The sequence below is a fragment of the Zootermopsis nevadensis genome, unplaced genomic scaffold, assembly GCF_977971745.1.
Source record: "Zootermopsis nevadensis isolate Lab colony 2312 unplaced genomic scaffold, Znev_1.0 Znev_ptg000006l, whole genome shotgun sequence".
Lineage (NCBI taxonomy): Eukaryota > Metazoa > Arthropoda > Insecta > Blattodea > Termopsidae > Zootermopsis > Zootermopsis nevadensis.
The window spans coordinates 13,697,377-13,721,017 of NW_028259138.1; the positions used below are offsets into that span (position 1 = coordinate 13,697,377).

Consider the following 23,641-nt stretch of genomic DNA (forward strand, 5'->3'; position numbering starts at 1 on the left):
TGATGCCATGTTCAAATAAGGAATTTTTGTTGGGCCTCAGATCAGAAAACTGTTGGACGATGGAAATTTTGAAGCCAGACTTTCTGCTAAAGAACTAGTAGCGTGGAAATCTTTTGCATCTGTCGCGAAAGGTTTCCTTGAAAAGCGAAAGGAAGAAAACTACCAGCAGCTTTGTAAATAAACCCATAAAAATGACATTAGTAGTAGGCTAAACTTTGTAAAAGTTACGGTATCAAAACATCTTACGTCTTGGGTGTTTTTCAAGGTCATATTTGAAATCAGCGCCGCAAAATTAGTAAAGAACGCTGAAAATTATTCATATTACCGAAAAAAATGACTTAAGAAGGCTCAGAGTAATCTTAAAATAAACTACAAATTCCTGAAAACACAGTAGAGTTTCCATCCCTGAAAGAGCATTAAGTACCGACACGGAAGTAGACCGAATATTCAGAGTGGCAGAAAGTGTAATGGCCTGTACGTTATTGAATCTCCCGAAAAAAAATATGGCAGGGATCATGACAAAGAGCGAGGTGTTCAATATTTTATAAAGCAATGAAGAGAGATGCGCGGGTTTAGAACAGCGACTGCTCAACACTGGATTAATCCTCCTGCTCCACGCGGGTGGATCCTCATTACGAACCCGGGCTTTTCAGAAAGAAAGCGACTTTTTAAACAGTTGTGCCTGGAATGATACAAAAATAAAACTGGTTCGGAGGCAAATTAAATTATCTGTTATTTTTAAACGCAGAATTTTCACAATGGCGTCTAGACTTCAGGGGTATACAACTACTTTAATGCACAAATATCTGTGATCAGAATGAATCATTTCAGGACACTGTAAAAAATATTCATTACACGAATCCTTATTATAACTGACAGAGCCTGAAACTTCAGTAGCTTATACACAACACGAAAATGAACAGTCTTACACAGACGCCCCTAAGCCGACGTTTCCTAAGAATACGCGTTATTATACCCGGCAAGCTAACATAAAAGTTGATGGTTACAATATCTGTGACATATGTCACTCTTCCTATTTAACGTATTAGTCAGGATCTAATATAAGAATGAGATATACCAGAAATAAAATCCTCCACGGTCTATCAGGTGTCTTTAACTAATTGAAACCAGAACCTCATTGTAACTGTTCCGTCTTTCCGATTTTGATTTGTATAAATGACAACAAATCGAAAATGTTGTTTGAATATAGAATAATTATTAACAGATCTGGTAGGATGTGCTAGCATCATGTTTGTCATTGTTTGAAATGCGTAGTCAATGTTTTAAACCAAAAAGGATTCCATATTTTCCCTCCTCATTTTGTACAAAAAATCGGATTCAACAATTTAACTATAACAACAACAATAACAACTTGCCTATTACGAGAACAAACTAATATTTTTATTCATTATTAAATTCTATTATTGGTGTTGTAATTATTATGGTGTCACTTATTTATAACAGAGAATGAAGTTTCAAAAAGACGTCTATAAATTGTTGTCATTTTAGAAACAGCTGTAAGCCAATGCTTTGGCTTTTGGTTTTTTTTTTGTTAAGTCAAAAATAAAAATAACAAACACAATCCGAAATATCATGAAAAATTCTCAATTATTATATCCAACAAAGTGTAACTTCACACGTAAGAACAGAAAATCTCATCGGGTCCATTACAAAGCTGCCATCGATAAAGTTGTTTGAATCGAGTTTTGAATGAAACCATGACGTCATTGTAATAGTATTCAAGTATAAACAATGGTGGAAGGGTAACTCTAATTTCGAGGGGAAAAAAACATAGAGGCTCCAATTCATCTCATTAGCTATTTTCGTGTCTTATAAACAAACCGACGCTCCTGGTTAATTAGTCCATGCTTCCTGTTGTTATAAATCTGAACAAGATAAAATGTTTTCAAACGAATTCTAAGAACTGACGTAAGAAGATATACATGAACGGAGAAAAAATACAGCGTGCATTTAAATATATTATTAGGGCCCTAATAAGATAAAGGACAAAATTTAACTAATGATTATGTACAGCTTCGGAACTTTTTTAAAGTGAAGGCTTTTGAATAGGGTCGTATACGAAGTGAGTAAGCTTTTCGTTAGTTAGACGACCAAACCAACAAACAAAGAACACTATAGTTTACGATACCAAGTGTGTATCAATAAAAGTTTTCAGCAGGGAATAGCTTAACTTTGCCACTTTTAAGTACTACATATTAAAGTAAACTTAAAATATGACGCCTTATGTGCTGAATGTTTAATACATATATGCACTGGTGTATACGAGTCAGGGTTGAAATTCCACCCAGCGAGGATTTTGTTCTTCCGGGCGAACGACGTCACGAAATACTCCCGCCTTATTATCGGCAAAGGTATCGTCAAAACTTGTATCTTTTTTAGTCCTTACAAAAATGACGTAAAGAACGAATGTGCTCAAAATGATTAAAAGCACAGATGGCGGAAATTATAAAATATTACGTGATTTAAATTTATTGCTGTCTGATTGGTTGCTTATTTATAAAAAAAAAACTCGGTAACAAATTACGCAATGATGTCTCGATATTTGACATTCGCTTTTATGTGCTATGAACCCTGTGAGAAAAGATACTGAGGTTATCATAGAAAGACGAGTTCTTGATGAATCGAGATTTAATATCGTAAAACAAAACTGTCTCAAGGATGAGAAAACATCTGCTTTCTGGATGTTTGGATGTGCAGAATTTGACTCGGCAGATCTCCAAAATTCGTATTATACATCAAGAGTGAATCAGCAGACAATCTTAGGTTTGGGACTGAAAGACTTCAAAGTAACGAGAAATGTCGTTCCTCACGCTTATTCAGAGACAAATTTAATTCACACAAAATCCACTTACACAGTAAGCTGCATGTCTGCAACAAGCCGCAGACAAATGATGGAGTTCCAGGAAGGCTCCTTTAATGTACCTAAGACTATGTTGTCGTCACGAATGCAAGGAAAAACACCATAAATTCTTAATGAATGATATTCTGAGGTGCGTATCAACTGCGAAACTTAATTATTTAATATTACAACACGATGCCAACCACAAGCTGTACACACAAAATCGAGGAAAGTATTCAGTTAAAGGATTCCGCAGTTTCCATTAAGAAGTCTTAGAATTCTGATCACGCGTACTGAATAAATTCTTACCAAGAGAAAGGGCAACAAATCTGAAACTTTCACGAACAAGACTTATGCATTAAAACAATAATGCCTATAATTGAAAACAAGGACAAAGTGGTTGAAACGAAAAAGTTAGCTGGAAGCTGTATGGATCGAATCTTCCTCAAAATAGGCAATTCAGATGCCAGGATAATTCTAGAAGGAGCCCCCCTATATATCATTCACGGCCATTTTTACAACTTATGCAGTTGATACAGTGTCATTAAACACAGATCCATCAATTATTACATTTTTTAATTGTCAATTCCTTCGATATTATATTTTCACTGGTTTCTCTTGAAACAGAAGGGATAATGTTTCCAGATATTTTCAAGGTCGCATCGAGGGAGGTTATCGTAACATAAAAACGGCCTTTTGGCCTCCGCTGTCGTAGTGATTAAGAAGAAGATCAATTTATGTTATTCTAGGCCTTTACATGATTAATTATCCCCAGGCATTAAATAATTATTTATGTCTCATATAAAGAAATTCCCTGTTAAGAAATATGAGAACTCATTTAGGGTAATTAATTGTGCGAAATGTAATAATTAAGCATCCTTAAAATGTTCATAGGACAAATATTTCTTATTGATCCAAAATATTTATCGCTTTTTTAAAATGAAACGCCGTCCAATGATGTGTTTGGATGGTGGTGGAGTGAACTGCTATTTATTTCTTACTTCGGAATAAAGAACTGGTAGTTCGTTTCAACATGCGAGGAGGATTCGACCACACCATCCGTGTTTACCGACTGCCTGGCCGGAGATCACAAACAAGAGAGAAACGCAACACGCAACACACGAACTCACAAAGACGACGACCTTGTGTCCATGCATGACTTACCTCCTGAACTACTCGACAGATTTCGACTAAATTTGTTATTACAGTTAACATTATTTTGATTACTTTATCTATACCAAAGTTGAATTACGGATTAAATTTTAAACGATCGAAATACGAACCTTGCGTATTTCAAGAGCTGAATTGAATTTATGGAAAACTATATGCTTCATGGCGACGTGTACAAGATCACGTTAGACCTTCATATTTTTAAAAATGTTGCACATTTAACAGAGATTTATGTAATATGAAAAAAAATCTCATGGCAAATAAACACTTGAGAAATCATACCGACATGAGATGCGATCACGAAATTCAATCTTAAAGAAGTAGAAATGGCTCACTTACGCCGTAGTGATTAAAACTGGGGAGGTGGTAGTGCATACACGTTATTAATTTACAGGAAAGTCCGCGAAGCATGGAATAAGTCAACTACAGAAATGAAAGAGACGTAATTTCTAATCATTAAGTGCTCGATTAGTTTTGCGCCATTCACAGCTGAGATATTCCAGCTGTCCAAATGCGTCCCATTCCAGAGACATTAATATACCTCACATTTATACCCAGAAAATCTTCGCGCACGAGAACAGTGATCTATGAGGCAAAACGCGCACTTCCTCGAACCAGCTGTTGCATGCATCTTGAACAAGGAACGAGAAATAACAACCTCAATATTTTTATACAATTTATTCAGAGTTTACGTATTAATTCTAGTCTTACGCTGAAGGGAGACTTAAATTTTAATTGAAAGAACATCAAAGTTTCTTATGTCTGTATTTTATTCTTTCCCAAGTGTGAAGGAACATTGGTATTATGTTCCTGGGTACACATACGTCAGCAACTTATATTACGACCACCCGGTTAATAAAGGGAGAATAATATTAAAATGGATTTTAGAGAAATAAGGCTGAAAGTGTGGAATGGATTCGTCTGCCCAAGAACAGTGGCTGGAAAAGGGCTCTTCGGAACACAGTAATGCCCCCTTGCGTTCCATAACAGGTGGGAAATTTCTTCACTATCTCAGAATAGGATTGGTTTCTACAGGCCTCCGTTGCAAGGAGTATATCGGGCTGCACTATCTAAACTTTATCGTATCGACGTGAGGCTTTAAAACAGAAACCAGGAGGAAGAAAGCCCATGGGCAACCAGGAGAGGATGGACATTATGAAGCTTTTCGAAGACCACAATGGCGGACCGACCTGATGCGTAGCCCATAAAACGAAGTCGAAAAATAAATAAAGATAAGTCTCTTGTATTAAAAAACGTGCTGAAGATCAGTAATCATATTTAGAGGATAGAAGAAACTATTTTAGGGAATAAGAGATATTTATAAGAGTTAAGAATGAAAAATCTTTATAAATCAATTTTCCAGATAAATATTTACACATTTTAATATAATTATTTTTAAAACCGTTTCTGTAATCCTGTTTACAGAATGAATATTCTCAACACAGAGATCTAAGAACATTCCAATTTAAAAAGAAATACGAGGCAATATTTCTGTTTATCGACTTAAGACACGTTTGTCTCAGACTTGAATATATTTCAACTCCCTGCACTTTCTTGGTTCTCAGATGTTCAAGCGTCGAGCCAGGAGCTCGATTATCGTTTCTCTAAGTTCAAGAAAGACGTCCACAGTTCGGACTCTCTACTTCAGCAACAAAAATATACTCTGAAACTTCAGTGAAGCTTTAGGAAGTCATTCTTGCCGAATAACTTTAATAAACTACTGTAAAGTTTCCTGCTCTTGGATGAAGAGAAGGGGATCAAACTGCGAATCACAGCGCAAACTAAACATCCAGTTCCTCTTGATCAATTGCTCTCTCCGAAGAGCTCAAGTAAGTCAAAGTCGGTAAACTTCTGAACTCGATAGTAATTCGTAGAGTTACTTTAAAATTCCAGCACCCCTCTCAAAAATTCACCAGGGAACAAGTTCCTTATATAACACGTGCAGTACACAGATAACATTACATGTTACATACCCGAAGTGTATGCCGAGTCAACCGAGCGGTTGCTTGGCTAAACTAAACTGTCAAATAACAAAAATACCTGAGGTACATGGCCGTAGATTGTCCTCACGCGGATGGTAAAAGGAAAATATAATGAAGTCAGTATCAAATGCCCGAGATGTCACACGTCGATAAATTCCAATGAGAAAGATGTGTTACTCTCTCGCACTAAATTTACATAATTTACAACACGGTCGTATACTAATTACAACTTCACTACATTCTGTACAACGATTCTTGGTTTAAAACAGTAATAATCCTTTCAGTTGACTCCATAGCTAGAAATACCATTAATTTAATAGCGTATAATAAGATTGATATTAAAAACAACACATCCGTAAAATCAAGTACGTTCCGTACGAAGTTAACCTCTTTGTTAATTCTACAGGTAACTACTAATTTCAGACACATCTGGAAGGGTTTATCCTACCACAGCCTCACGGAGAGGACTTCAAAACTTTCATACAAGACAAAGCAAGCTTAAAACGCGGTGTCAATTGTACATTCCCTATTAATTACTATATCGTACGATGTAGAATCTCAAAGCACCTTTTACATACAGTGGAATTTAAGGTTAAACGAATTTAAATTCCTGTAACCACAGATTTAATTAGAGGATCTAAGACAGATTAAGTATCAAAACGTAAAAGTTCTGGCCACACAGAGACAAGACAGGATGCAGCTAATTATAAAGACAGCACGAAAGTGGGACATTACGTGAAAACAGAAATTGAACAATACAGCAACAGCATAATGAATGGAACATTGTTAACAAATGCGGAAGGTAAACATGATAAATGAGGAGGGGACAAAGAAATCGAAGAAAAAGAAGAATAAGCGAGAAACATATTGAAGAACTGGTTTTCCGTTTAATTCAGACGGGAATTTACATGAGCTGAAAAATAAAAAAATTAAAACAGTAAAAAATACTTGATACAGGTTAATAATAATTCTTTTTGAGTGCAGTTTTCAAGCTTATTAATAATTAATTATCATGCTACTATCACACCTACTTAATATCAAAAATTGATGTCACTTTACTGTAAGGTGGACGGACAACTAAAAAAATTCTAAATTTCGTAACCGGCGACAAGTCATCGGCTCGCTGATAGTAACGTATTATACAGTCACGGGTTATATATGGAAAAACCGAAATATTGAAAAAATTATTTCAGATACAATTTAAGCTATTTTTAAACCTCCTTTTTTCGCTGTTCCTGGGATATGTAACAAGCCGTTTTCCGAGTTAAAATTATGTAAAGTAAATTAAAGAGTGATCAGAAAAAAACAGCGACCATTTGTTTGTTCGTAATCACAGCGTCTTAGCACTAAAGCACAGAGAAGAGTGTTCACTGAGCAGAATCATGACAGAACTGAATTAAATAATTTCCTCAAGTCGTCTGCTTGATGTAAGTTATCTTGTAGCAAAACGAGAAAGAACTTTAGATGTTTCATTACGGGATAATGGAGAAGTGGATCTTCCCCTGTTCTGTGATACCCTCATCAATATCTTTGTCTGCAGAGCCACGGGCGTTTTTAGGAGCAGTGGGAAAGGTCCTCTGTGTTTTAGTCCTGCCTCTGGTAATGGATGGATAGTCAGAAGAAGTGACGTCCAGACAAATAGACGTTCAGTAGCTTTGCAGGTTAGGTTAACTTTCGCACAATGAGAAATCAGAATTATAGAGAAATCGGAATAAATAGCAGATGACAAATTTTCTGATATTTGCAGCAACTTGTTCTCCAACAACCAGACAAATGTTGCAGTATACCTACACACTGTGCAAACACAATAAGACAACTTAATTTTCTTTACCAGAGAACTCGTCGTGGGAAAGTCTGTAATTTTTCAATAAGATCTTGTGACATTTTTCTGTCAGGGGAAAAAAGGCATAGAATTTATTTTCCAATTTTCAGCCTCCTTATTTGCATCATAAACACAGAGTAAAATCAAATCCTCGCAAATTGAAGAAAATCTTCTTTTCGATTCAATAATTCTGTAAGAAATGGTGAAGAATGATGTGTATGGTAATTCATTGCTACGAGGAAAATCCATAAATTTAACTTACTTATCGCACGCCTATAATCGAAAAAGTCTCAGTGTTTGCTTCTGACTTCAATGTTTTGGTCTACAAGCCCACGTAAGGAACCGTAAAAGGCAGACAGACAGACAGACATGGAGGAGCCCATACGCTACACAGTGAAGAACATCTAAAAACAAACAATGTTCTTGCATGCAACTCATCCGTACACAAAAAATTCCTCTATGCATACTAAAAGAATCAACATTACGTGATTCTAATCTAGATTTATAGAGACACTTATTTGAATAAAGACATTCATTGAACATTTATTTTGGTTAGATTACATCACACATTGTTTATATGGAACGCACAGTGGAGTTATAAATGTAAAAACACGAATCCATCTTACGTCAATGCAAAGCAATTTTCTAATTTAATGTAATTTATGAAAGTCGAAAGCATATTATTAAAATTCTTTGTAATAATTTAAACAGGACCGTGTATTACCATTGGGTAGGGTGTGAACGAATGAAATCCTTGTTTCAGATCCAGGTCCTCAAAAACACAGGAGGCACATGAACTCTTGGATCTTGTTCATCAGCCTTTCCACTACGTATTACCAGCGCGTGGTCTGCGTACAGTCTAACCACAAGGCAAAGCGGCACAGCGTTTTAAAACGGGTCTCTCTTATCTCATTTATCAACCTGAGGTGGTAGATTCGCGGGTGAAATATCGATCCTTTACATTTGGGAAGGTCGTAGGGGTCACGTACCACTGTGAGGGCAAATTGAGCGTTGACGAGTGGATTGTTAACTTTCCATCCCAAGCCAGCAACAACGAAATCACTACATACAAATTCCCTACTGTCCACTCGAGTTCCGATTATCTAAATTTTCGTTTTTCGACGATCCAAATTGGGTCACAGCATCTTCAGGAGCGAATGTCTGAAACTTAAAAACAGATTCATACGAAACCAAATCGAATTTTTCTCGCAATTTTTACTTGCAATAAAATGCGTTGAAAATTTGCCACTCTTTGATTGTTAAGCACCTGTCTAACTATGAATGTGACAGACTTTGTAACACGACGCCACAAGCACCTACAAACTGATTAAAATCTCTTTCAGGGCGAAGCCAGTGCAACACTTACCAAGCAGGGAATTTAAGAAAGGAACACCTTAGGTATTATTAGAACAAACACTCGATGAACTTATACATAATTTCAGTTTCTACCGCCAATTAAATGAAGAACGTAACTACACTACATCCCAGTGACAAAGAAAGAAAGAAAGAAAGAAAGAAAGAAAGAAAGAAAGAAAGAAAGAAAGAAAGAAAGAAAGAAAGAAAGAAAGAAAGAAAAAACCCGGCTCATCTCGGATTGGGGGGGGGGAGTGTCTGTTGGAATTAAAAGGCTAGTTTACAAGCTCTTAAAATTTGCATTTAAAGTCGAACGATGCTTATAAGGTTTATCGTCTCCCTAAGACTCCCTACGAAATGTTTAATTTTCGACTAACAGGCTATGACTGCGTATTAAATGACAACATTAGGTTGTAATATTGTGATATATCAAGGATATTCTATTGTGAAAACTGGAATATTTAACACTCATTTAAAATAAGTAGTTATAATGCGCACTATCGACCATCTTAACAGAGGCGATATTAATTTCGTATTCTTCTGGGTATCGATGTCTATTTATACTAGCAGCCCTCCGTCACTACAGTTATTAGGTGCGATTATAAAACATTTCGACTCAATCATGATCTGTCTCGTGCAAAGTTTACACCCCATTCGACATAATTTAACAGCTGTATTGATACAGAATTCAAGCAGAAATCAATTACTTTTGTTTAGAATTAAAGGTGTGCCTGGAATAAAGTACGCGCATTCCCGGACCTGCCGTTGACATCTTAATGGACATGTCAGATCCGTGATAAGAGTTTAGATCGAGTGATAACATTCTGAGCCAACATCCTGTCCGTACAACGTATATTTTCTGCTGGACAAGATAAGGCGAAGACAGTTGTGTTTATGACAGGACATAAAATGGAAATATTAATTGCTTACTAATGTTTGACATTAAATCTGGTTTTTTACTGACAATTCTTTTTAAGATAGTGTAATTGCGTCATATTGTGAATATTATAACAATTATTTATTTTAATCCGTCTGATCACAATATTTAAAATTTCTTATAATTAAGATAATAAAATATCATTCATGTTCCATATCGATTGATCGATTTACATGTTCCGAACTGTAAATCGATCAATCGATATGGAACATGAATGATATTTTATTATCTTAATTATAAGAAATTTTAAATATTGTGGTCAGACGGATTAAAATAAATAATTGTTATAATTTTTTTTTTTCTCAACATGAACCACGATATGTCATATGACACTGCTTTGATAGAACGAGTATAAACTTTGTTATATATTATATTTACCACGTACGCCTTGTCCGACAGAAACCGACGTTTTTAATTGTTGAGACTGCAAAGTAATTATTACCGATTCAAGCGCCAAGCAGGGAATTTTCTGCAACTAATAAAATTAATATCAAAAATATTTTAGACGTTGTTCATCGTCTTGATACAAGGACAGACATGTAAAGTTTCTGTCACATTTATGTGCAGAAGTGGATGTGATATGACCGACATATAGGTATATATTTTATAACACTAGCAATATCCGGTGAAGTGTACGAATTGCGAAGTCTCTCATTATGCAATTTATCAAGTGTACTGTTGCTTCCTCACTCTGAGCTCCAAATAATTTCTTCGGCAGGCCTATTGCCAGTCTATCTTTTCCCCTCTGGAGCAGAGACAAAGTTTTGTAACTACACAAAATCGCAATTAAAATTAGGGTTTCATATATTTTAATATCGCGTTTTCAAAAGGAGACGGGAAGGTGGGACACTCCGAACTGAACGGTGGCAAATATTTCTCAAATTTAATCTGCTCTTAATTTATTCGAGACCAAAGCTGAATCCAAGAAGATTATGAAATGGATTTCATATTAGTAATTAGACAAAATATTAAGATTTGTGCGTTTAATTTCTTACCAATTTCCTACAGTTCATAAAGCCGGTGATATGAAAGACGATAAAGCTTTTATTTATTATATATTATATTTATTTATTTAGTGTTCTGTCTGACGACAGGTCCATATGAACAGGATCCTTCCATCCTTTTCTCGGACTGGGACCTGTTCATATACGTTCTTGGCAGATGATCCAGAAGTGGTTTGCCATTGCCTTCTTCTGTGTGTGAATGGAGTAATTGTTGGGATGCCACGGAGGAAAACTCCGTGTTGCCTAGACCACGGCCTTGCCCAACGCAAGTTATAAATTCGGGGACCGTCGGGAATCGAACCCGAGACCCCAGGATTACAAGGCCAGCGTTCTAACCGCTAGACCACAGTGGCGGTGTGATAAAGCTTTATAAAGTTAAAAATAAACCACATATTAAATAACTTTGATCGACCTTCAAGGGTAATTGTATTCACCTAAAACCTTTCACTAATCAAAATCCATGGTATAAAATTATAACAAAGCATCATGTGAATATATTTAAATTATTATTAAATTCAATCTCCGTCGCCTAACGAAAATTGTGTGTAAATTCATGCACTCATGCACTAATTTACTACATACCTTGATGTTATTAACTGTGCAAAATGTTTCAGACATGTGTGTCCATCTTTGCAAATGATTCCATTCTAACATGCGTAAAAACTTAACGTAAAACAATAAAACGTCATAAAATATTTTAAAAACCTCAAAGGACCACAATTTCATGGAGTGAAAAAGGAATTTTTATTTTAAATTTAATATCTTCAACACGACAATTATGGAAATGTCTATCAGAACACCACTGCCCACCCATAATGAATGATAACGCACACAGAACCTACATGTACACTCATATACGTCATAAACTGGATTCAAGGACATGTCAATTGAATTTTTTAAATCATATTTTAACTTTAAACTGGGCTTACACTTAACTAACTACATCTTCTGAATCACAACTCTCAAATAGTGACAAAGTATTCTTTATTTAACATTTTATATAATTAAAATTCTACCGTTTTAAAATAAGTTGTTATGTACATTACTGTTCATGAGAATGGAGTACTAGTTTGCAAAGATGGTTAGGGGCCGAGCTAATAAAATGATACGCTGTAAATGTGTGCACGAGTACATAAATTTGCATTGAATAAATAAATTTGATTCCCGAGTGAAAGCCGATATTCACTGAGGTGCTTTGGTCTCTTAAGAGCGATGTCTTTCCAAGAAATGTCCATATGCTTTGAACTTCCCCCGGCCCGTTCACTAACAAATAATTACAGCGAAACTAATTCAATTAAGTGAAACCTGTTGCCAGGATAAAGGAAGACATTCTTCTCTTTGGAATTCAATGACTCGGGCAGAGATAAGCGTTTTACTCCGAAGTCTCGGTTTATAAATTACCCACACCCAGAAGTTACACTCTGAATTTTGTCCGATATTAAACACTACGCCTTTATGATGTTTCGACTCATACTACGAAGAAACTGAATCAAACAGTCCCCGTACTCTTGATGTTTTCAAAAATACTTATTTAAACTTTTAAGCAATTCGAAGATTGACTTCAACAGCTGATTATTATTGTGGATATTCGACTTACGTTATATTCGCTTATTTTCTGTATTTAATGAATTAAGAAAATCTGACGCTGATTTTATGAAGTACGTATCTCAAAGCCGTTGCCATAATTATCTTCAAAAGACTAGTGAATGCTCTCACTCACTTTTGTCATACCCCAACCAGGGTTAAAAACTTCTTAATCGTCATTTACGTACGTATTAATATTTTTGTTCTTTTTGATTATACTCAGAAATCTGTGGCGCTAACCACACACCCATCAAACTGGAGATGATAAACCTATTCTCAAAGATTTAATATATATCTAATGAGATGTTACTATTACAGTTAATAAATAAGTAGGTAAATAATTATTTTAACCAAATTACTATTTCTTATTATCCTTTTCATATAATAATTATAGGTAACCTCCGTCTTATCATTATTATTGTAACACGTACGCTCTCCATATTGTACCATCCTAACGCCCTGATCAATTCTAACGTGAATTCCAATTAAATAATAAAATTGATTGTTTATTATGAGCATAGAACACGATATATCCATGCAGTCAAGTCTTGAAATCAGACTCAGTACATCTGCGTAATTTTTATAAAATTAAAAGTAAGATTTTAAATTTTTAAACAGACATTACAATATCAGAGTCCTTCGACGATTCTAAGCGTATCGAAATGCTGAAAGAAAAAATCGATTCCATAGGTTCCTGCTGTTGGAACTCTGAAATGGGACCATGCTAACTTAAAAGAGACGACAGACAGTGAGACGTAATTATGTGCTCTAAGAGACGAAGGAATGCAAAGTCCTCTTGAAATCTGTAGCTGTTCTTTAAAGCTTCTTGTCTTCTTTTACGCATTAAACTTCTCTTTCACGGGAAATTCGGCATTGCTCGTGAATTTCTAATTGTGAGGCAGCGAGATTCAGAAATCTCTGCCTTAAGAAAGTTCACACCTAGCAACTGGACTTCAACCGCTCTAAGTTCTACGTTGCCTTCACGGATGGAAAATTCTGAACAGGGCTAGAAGATGATAAATACGTCTCGAATAAACTGAGACACCAAATGCGTCTACAAACCTCTTAGACTCGAATATAAACCACTTTTGAGCGATTTATGACATCTTCATTATGTCCACACGTTGAGGCGTATAATGCTACTCAGACTGTTCCTCTGTACTAATTTGATCGCAAAATGTGAAAAATTAACGAAATTGTAACTAAACACATCCACAGATGAGAAGGAATTTGGACAGGAATAAATACTATTCAAAAGAAGGTACAGTCATATACAAATAAATGTGCCCGTTGCAGGCTTACTCAAAAGTATGTCCCTTTGATGCCTCGAGGCCGAAAATTATCTAAATAATATTTAAAGATTCATCCCGTACCCAACAGAAAACAAATGTAATCTATTTCTCTAAGATATTTAATATAAAACTAATTCAGAGAGAAAAATTCCAGAGTTACTGTTTATTAAAACAAAGTTACCACTGGACTTTGAAGGGTTATAAGAGTTAGAGAAATTCTAACCAACAAACCAGATTGCAACGAACCAACAGTTAATAACTTCAGGGAGTAGAGACCATTTTGAGAAGCTGGCAGTCGCTCAGTTAACCAAGCAATCCACCACTTTCGCGGAATTCGTGCTCACAGGAAAAAACTTACACCGGTCCATATAACGAGCTGGATGAATCCAATCCACACCCTTCGAACCTGTGGGCAGAAATTTCTACGTGCAGCGAAACACCCATTCAGGCAGTTTTAAAAATTCGCGTTATCTGCGTTCAACCGTACTTTCTTGCAGCAAACAAATGTCATCGCACCGAGTTGAGAACAGGAAGGTAAATTCCCACGGATTTATCTGGGCGTGTTGAAATTGTATGACAATTTCGTGTCTGAAGCAGAGAAACGTATTTGTGGGCGCTCGCTTATGGAGGAAACGTGGTACATGGGAGAGGGAAGCTGTGAGGAGGGCGAGGAGGAAGAGGGAGAACGTCTCGTCGCGAGAGAAAAGACGTGTTGAAGTTTCACTAAACTGAACACGAAAGCCAAAGTGAACACGAATTGAAACACCAGCATCCGAAAACCCAAATGAGATCACATGAAACTCTGTACTGAGGAAACACGTGCACGGAAAACCAGCTTAAAAAGAACAGCGGATAAAATAGGGTATGAAAAATACGAAAGAACAAGGACATTTTCGTAACGAAAGAGAATACACAGAAGATACAAATATCAAAATCTGTAGATTTTTTACAGAAATCAAAATCAAAATGACCATGAAAATTCTTGGAAAATACAAACTCCACACATGAAAATATCTAATTTCAAACCTCCAGGCAGCAATTTGTAATCAGCAGAACATACCGTTTGCTACCCGATAGATCGATTGTTCGTCTCCACTACAATTCGACCTACAATTTTACTATTCGATCTTGGAGTTGTGATGAATATTAATTCATGAATAAATAATTATAAAGAATATATAAGGGAGGAAGAAGTCGTCACCTGCTGCCACGTGCTATTCCAGCATTTGTTTGACGGAACTGTGGAACCTCTCCATCAAGGCAGACAATCTCCGTGACGGGCGATCTCAGATCAAAGGCGTCAGTGCAGGAAGACGCCACCGCGGGACAAAGCGTCACTATTACGCGTGGCAGGAAAGCATTATGGGCTCGTCGTGGCCGTCCTTCGAGAACCACTTGACGGATTTTGATAAAATTTGATGTGGAGTTGGCGCTATTTTTGCACGACCTCAAAATCAATATGAATATCATTCGAGAGGCAATAACAAGATGGCGGATGACGTAAACATTGAAGTGCTCCGATGTGGCGGTCAGAGAGAGTTTAATTCGTCGCAAGTCGCAAATAACGCGTGAGGTTATTATTCTGGTAAGGAATACATCTTCCGAGGTTGTTTCGACCACTGTACAGGTAAGCCAAATACATGTAACCCGTTGTGTGTATTTGCTTACACAATTCTTGTACAACCACTGTAAAGTGGAGGACAATGCAAGGTAAATTTCGAACAAGTTTATTTCCGGTCTGGAGCTGACCACTCAAAGGATCCTTGGGTACAACAACAAGGTCCCTTCCCAGAGACACCAGTTCCCCTGAGCGATCAAAGTAAATTTAAATTGTAAGATAGGAGACTTCTAATCCCTTAATGTGTGGAGTGAGATCTATTACAATGTCGACAAGGACTCTGCTCTAAGCTGTTAGCTGGTTTCATGCCTCGCCACATCACGCACATGCAGAAGCGTATTTACCATCGACCGCGGAAAAAAAAAGACATTCTGCATCACTTATCCGAAGAGCACTCGGATGAAATCCTATGGCACACGGCCCAGAGCATCTTCTTGTAGCAGAGGTAAAGTTGGACACAGGTGGCATTTAACCACTCACATTGAAGTGCTCATCATCACATATAGAAACAATTTTTTGTAAACATGAGGATAATATAAGACGTTAAGAGAGTGGAGTTCGTTATGAATCTTCGGGCTCCATAAAAGGCGGCAAATTTCTCGAGTACCTGTGTTGACTGTTAGCTTCTGAAGACAGGACTCTGTTCCATTGAGTTGGAAGGAAAACACGAAGTGACAAAATGGTGGGTCATTTCCGTGACTCCACCGCTCAAGAGTTGAATTAGTGTTTGTGATGCGTATTGAATCAAATAGCGAATAGCGTATTACAGTGTACACTGGATTTAATAGGCCAATGGTGTTTGTCCGATGGATTTATAATTGGCCTAACTACAATGGTTGTATATAACTTAATACATAAATAAACCCCAAAATTTAAAAACTAAATTTCAAATATAAATTATGTTAATGTAATGGATAAACCATCAAGAGACAGTTTCTTGAATGACATAGTCACATACTTTATCGCGAGTTACAACGGTCCGAACCTCAGTAAATGAGTTAACTATTAATGTAAGAGTGCATCCGACACAACGGACTGCTATTTTAGGTGCAACAGTTTCAATTTACAGCTGTCGAAGTGACAAACTCAAAACCCATACACAGTTTTTAGAGCACAAAGCACATACTACCGAAATCGGACTGATGCTTGCTGCTACAATCTCAAGAGCTGCAAATCTCTATTACTGCTTTAGGTGTGGTGGTCGCTAATTTCTAAACAGACTGAAAAGCGAAAACCCACGTCGTCTCTCTCTGACGTCGGCCCAATGAATTCACACGTAACAGACGACGGACGCATATCGATCTGCGGCCTGTACCCAGAAAACACATATGAACTTGCAGATAGAATAAATATGATTTAATTTTAAAACAACAGGTTATATAGTGACGTAATAAAGACTGTCCATCTACGCACGAATGTAACTTCTGTATGCATATTCAACGTTCATTTTAATTACAAATTGTGTGAAATGTCGTGAAATATGCCCCATGTTTTGAATAACAACACGGCCATGGAATATCTAAAAGTAACTTAAAAGTGATAGAAAATAACAGTGAAATTAGAACATTCCTGTATAAATTAAATTCGACTAAAATGTGTTGATACCAACAAACGCGTTGTCTGAAGATAAATAGTTCAGCGTTCATAAAACTCAGACGCAACTTGCAGAATTTTTTTTCTCGAAAAGACGCAACTAAACATTCTCGTGGTATAAAAAAAAGGTTCTGTGATAAATGAAATACCTGGAAATTCTAGCCGCTTAAAATTTACGAATAACACGGACCACAGCACGGATAAGAGGGGTATGATCTAAAGCTTTCACGGCGACCAAGTATAACGAATTCTTCTCGGGATTACCAGAGGTGTAAGTGGCTTTATGGACAAAATATCAACGTTTTGAGAACTATCTTCGTCCTCAGGGTAATGAAGTTGTCGAAACGTCGGTGTTTTCTTCTGACACGGCTGGCGGCCGGAGAAGAATTCATTATGGACAAGGGCATCTAAAGTTCTTACTGCAGCGACCATGAAAACATCTGACTGCACGGCAGTACAACTTAGAAGACAGCCATCTTCAAGGGGGGGGGGGGGTTTAGTATTTCTTAGCGTTCAAATTACGACATATTTTACGCAACTGAGGTCTGATGCTGTCATATAAATTGGGTTCAGTACAAACATACAAATTCTCGGGATAACTTATCACGTTTCGACGCCTCAGAATTTGGGAAAAATAAATGGTTTTAATTTCGAGATTTTCATTAGCACTGAACCGAACAGATTCCCGGGGGAGGGGGGGGGGTCGTAAATTCTGTTAGCCTTCTGATCACATCGACAATGGGGGTGGGGGGGGGGAGATCCCAAGCGAAATAGCTTAAGCGCAAACTCGACATGAATTAAAGCCAGTTGAGTTCCGTCAGTCAGTCTACATCAAATAGGCCTATAGACAGGGATTAAATGCAAGCTGATCAATTGCAAGAGTTGCAATGTGTAGTGACTTAAGACGTGTCTTTCAGCGCCGGATTTATAAATAAGTAAAGTACGCTAAAGTTTAGAGCGAAACTCACAAGCGAGACCTTAAAATATATGCTTATTAAATAATATATCAAAAGATTTGTTTTTTAAGAAATAATACAACTTAAGTGTACCAGTGTTAGTTCTTTGCTAGATATTTGAAAACCTGTCACATCATAGTTTGGCCACGAACATAACCCTACACGTTACTTGTTTCGGCAACAACAAACTATACTGTAACTAATTATTTCCCACAACATATGACGCAACATAAGCTCAGCAGGTTATAAAGATAGGCTCCATACAATAACGAAACTAATCCACGATCTCACTGCTTGCCTTCTTCTGACAGAGAGGTATTTAGGTTTATTAACACACAAGTCTGCCTCTGGACATCTCAATACAGTTTGAATCCTCAGGAAGTACTCACACTGTCCTTAGCCTCTTCTCATAGAATTACCCAACCAAAACGCTACACAGATCTGTTGTTTCTCGAATCGTGCTACATGTCTACCCCATCCAATACCTTAAGCAGGTTACGCTGTTTAACAGCCTAACATCAGCGACTACGTACAAAGCAAATTATGCAGTTTTCCTCCATATTAATTCCTTTTATCTATAATCGGTATGTTATCCACTCCCTGATTATGGTAACGACTGCCACGGAAAATGTTAAATTACTACTTTGTCTCACGAGACGTTTCCTTAAGTATGCCATTTACCTTCCCGCTTAGCATTTTCTTAACCTCACTGATATTACATCAATCGAATATAATTATCATCAGGAATGTCAATGTTTTACTGTGGTATAAAATTTGCATCACGCCTATACGAGTACATGGCCCCAGTGATAGGCCCACATGTAAGCTCGGGGCTGAAATTAATGATAGATCACACTGCGCGACTACAAGGGACTTTGGACTAATTAATCAGCTAATGTTTCCAGTTCGCTCATTTTCAAACATACCACGGGTTACATTTTAATGGGGCATTACCCCCCACTATTATATTGCACAGTGGCCCTCTGGAAGAAAGTTATTGGGGCTGTTCTAAGCATGATTTCATACTCCACATGCAGGTCTAGACGACGGATCCACAGTCGAGGATGGGAATATGAACTTCAGTATTTTATCGAGTGCTGATTTTCTTTAAAATCACACCTCATGTTACGAAATAAAAAATGAAGTGAGTTTCTTAAACGTTCATTAGATGTAGAATTTAATCTCAATCTAACTTTTACTAATGTACAACTACGGTCTTAGAATATAATTCGCGTCCCTAAATCAAAAACTAGTCAAGTCATCTAAAGGTTCCTTACGCTTACAAAATTTCTGTCTAAAAAATTTCCAATAGAATGCACCTCTGATATAAAATTCCTCTCATTAGTTAATTCAAAGTACCATTTTTAACAGCAAATTTTCCTGGAATTCTATATAACTTATTTTAGTGACCTTTACGTGTTCAAGATGTACAGATTTACTAGTGCTGAGAATGAATAAATCTTCAAATGACGGCACGAAAATACAGCGCTGACTTAAAAAACACTGGGCGCGTTTTTGGGAGAGGAACGCAGGACCTGACGAGGCAATCGAAATTTGTTAAGTTTCAGGAATCGAAATGCAGATGATGTAAAAATTAAATACAATCCTGGTATTGTTTGAGGCTTCCTCGAACAAAAGGATATGTTCCAAAAGTGGCCAACTTTTCTTCGCCGAACACATTCGACGACTCTGCAAATAGCATGACACAGATCGACAGTGGCGTGTACTCACCGCTCACCGTAGACGGGTAAATGTTGAAAGAAGGTTCTTGGAGCCACGAAGTCACAGTCACGTGTTCCTTGACGAAGGCAGGCACGTTGCAACGTATGATTACGTCATTACCCAGAAACCCGCCCGGACCCTGGACCTCCGGTTCGTACCGCTGGATCACCACTGCAAAAAAAGACGCAGATGTAAGGTCACTGCCTCCCCACAGACTCATAAACTACCTCCTCAGCACTTGGGGCGGGGAGGAAGGAAATTGGACACCCACAATAAAGAGCCTCTGTCTACGCGATTATAAGAGACGTTCACACTAACAAGGTTACGTTCTGTTACGTGTTACAAGTCGAGGGGGCATCATGCCAGGAGCGCATATCAACAAAATGACTGATTTGCAAGAACACAAATTGTATAAATAGAGTAAAATCTTCTGTGTTCTCCTGCCGTATTCCTCAGCCGCTGCAGCGGCGGAAGACTTTACAGACTGCAACCACTTCATACAGCACGTCTCAAATTATTACTAAGCCGCGTATTTTATTGAAGGCAGGAGTAGGTTTTAAAAACAATATCAGATGGAATTAGTTCAATTCATTAAAACAACGAAGTTTCTAGACTCATCCGTCTTATGGATTTTTTTTTGTTAAAACGCGACGTTTCGGAGACTGGAATCTGTCTCGGCCCTCAGGTAAAAAGTTACTCCGTTCGTCCCTGCCCCCCGAGACAGGTACTAGCTTTACGGAGACAGATTCCAGTCTCCGAAACGTCGCGTTTTAACAAAAAATCAAAACAATGGATGAGTCTAGAAAGTTAAGTTTTTTTAACAATAAACGTACCACGTTCAGAAACCTTCAAATTCAGTTAAGTTCAATTTCTGTTCATGGAAAATATATTTACTAACTTTTAACTTGTGAACCTTCTTTGTTTCTTGTTAATATTGCAATTACGAAACTGAATAATTACAGTTATTGCTTTAATATCGAGGGCTCTAATAAACCTTGTTGGCTCTGAATGTTAAACAGTTTCCTGAAACTAATGTGAGCTAATTACTTAAAAATTACATCAGCTACAAATTTCACATAGGTATATTTTTTTTATAACGAGGCGGTCGGGGGTCATTCACGACTTTAAATTAATAATTGACGAAACTCGTATAAAACAAATTACATGGAAGTGGAGTGACCGAGTTCTGACAAGAGCGCAGATCTCTAAACGAATGGGGTTATAGGGGCATAGTCGTAGGGTTTTCCTCGTTTCACACCTCGTCCGAAGGCAATTTTCCGTCATCAGACACTGACGTCAACATCACAGACTCTAACTGTAGCAGTTGGTAGAGCGTTGCTAAATAATGGATTTTGATTTTGGCATTTACGAAAGACGACCTTTCAGACTATTTGTTTACGGCGGGTCTAAAAGTGGGACGCCTGAAAGCCTCGCGCGCACTTTGCCGCTACCCGCGTTCCAACCAACAGCTTTCATTCACAGGCGCATGTATAGTGCATAAGAGCAAATGGCTTTCTGTGATTCCAACATCGGAGGCGGGAGAATGACAGATGAAGGGATCGCTCCGTACCATTCGATCCTGTTCATGGACGCAAATGCGCTGACCTCACAGCTGACGCACGGACCAATTCAATATCGCTGGGCGAAGTCTGATAAGGCCCTATCTCGCAAATTAGTGACCACAGATTTCTGCCACATAAAAAAATCAGACAAGTTCAAAAACACATTAAATCCACCTGGAAGGTTGTTCTAAATGCAAACGACGAAGCATTAGAATTATTACATTCCATACTCGACGAGCAGAAATATTCTTAGAAACACGCTAATAACATAAGTTTCTGTTCAAATATATATTTATTATTCAAGTCTATACACAAACTTTTAAATTGTTGATGTTAAAATTTAAAATTAATATTAATATTCTGCGCCATTCATATAAATAATATTAATAACTCAAATGTTAATTATATTGTTAATATTTTCACAGAATAATGAACAACTAACATAATATGCAAAATAATAAGAAGATCAAAGGAACACCCACAACAGTAATCTACAATCTACAATCAATGAAAAGCTTGCATTAATAAATATAAAGTAGTTTTAAAGATAAAAAACCTGAAGATGATGCTATGACATTGAAATATGTAGTAGTATAAAGCGCAATACTGTAACATCGAGATAACGATGAATGGCGCAGAATATTAATATTAATTTTAAATTTTAACATCAACAATTTAAAAGTTTGTGTATAGACTTGAATAATAAATATATATTTGAATTTTAAACACAAACATGACGCATCTAAACTATAAGTTTCTGTGCCAAAATTTGGATCTGGGACGTCCCGAATCCAAAGCAACAGTGCTAAGAATGTGGGCGCGGCATTAGTTTATAACAATAGTCATAACAGCACAAACAACAATAATCCACATTAAGAGGGTTCCCTGTCACTACGAAACAGACCTCGAGGTTCATAAAAACCGGGGAATTTCTTCGCTAAGTTGGTTACTACTAGCGTCTCAAGAACTCTGATGAGTGTCTGCTCATCGCGATATGAGTTCGACTACCTGAGGATGTCATAACAAAATGTAGCTCCGAGGGAGACAGAGACGTTCCTCTTCATCTTCAGTGTCGTACATCGAATAACTCGACGCAGAATAAGTCTGAGCATGTATAGTGCAACTGGAAGCAAAATCCTTCTTAATCTCGACACAATCTGTGGCGTTTTCATACACTGACACTAAATTATTGCAGTGCTTTGTATTATCGAGTTGTAAGCATATTGAGAGAAGACCAATTAAAATAAAAAAATTAAAAGTATATTCACCGAAAATTGAGACCTTTTAAGGACGCAACAGTCTGGCGTCTTGTTAATTTGGAATACGTCTAATTGTTTATCATGTAACCAGAGAAAAAGGGCTTTAATTATTTCCCGTCACTTCATTACAGACTATTCGCTAAGCTAATTATTTTAATATTTATAGAAACGTAAAGGAGAATCTCGGTGGGTTCGGAGATATTTTCTTTCCATTTTGTTCAAATGACTATGTTTCATCCATGTTAATATTTAACCCGGATCTAATGTAATCAAACCAGAGTCTGTTTTTCTTGCTTCGATGTTATAGTTAGTAAAGTATTCAGGGTGTCCAGTTTCTCATAAAAATGTAACTTTTAATTTATGAGAACGAATAGGTTATGACTACAGTATAATGATAATAATTTGAATAGTAGTTTTACGTGGGTTCACAACGTCTGTAGTCACTAATTTAAAACACTTTCAAATTACTGCAAGCTAGCTACGATTCAGGGGTAAGCGATGATAGGATAATCTTTTCTAGGGATTAACATCTTGAAGGGCTTAAGACAACTTACACGACACATTAATTAACTCGAATATAAATCTTCGTTTTGGTTACTTGGTTTTGTGATTTGGGAGACATGGGTAATGTTTCCAGAGTTACTCTGTAAGGCAAGAAAAGTGGACTGCAATATCTGCTTTTCAGACGATTAATACAGTTTTCAGAAGTGCTCTATACTCTGAACCTTCCAAAATAATTATCGGAAACAATCACTTATCTGAATATCACCAATTCTGATGTCAAAACACTTGAAGCCAGGTCTTTATTTCGAAGTCGATTAAAATAATTTTACAGTCACGTAATAAAATATTAGTTCCGCTAATGTAGTTTACGTGAAGAAGGAAATGTTTTCCGATGAAAAATAATGTTCATGTTCGATGTGTCAA

General features: G+C 36.9%; 1 protein-coding gene across 8 annotated transcripts in view; it reads right to left on the bottom strand.

Annotated features, from left to right (window-relative positions):
- LOC110831140 (cell adhesion molecule Dscam2) overlaps positions 1 to 23,641 on the bottom strand; it is a 211,673-nt gene that overhangs the window by 112,884 nt on the left and 75,148 nt on the right. For all 8 annotated transcript variants that reach the window (XM_087343758.1, XM_087343753.1, XM_087343755.1 and 5 more), the window contains exon 3: positions 19,903 to 20,064. In XM_087343758.1, the coding sequence (XP_087199884.1) occupies positions 19,903 to 20,064 (162 nt within the window). The remainder of the gene's footprint in view (positions 1 to 19,902; positions 20,065 to 23,641) is intronic.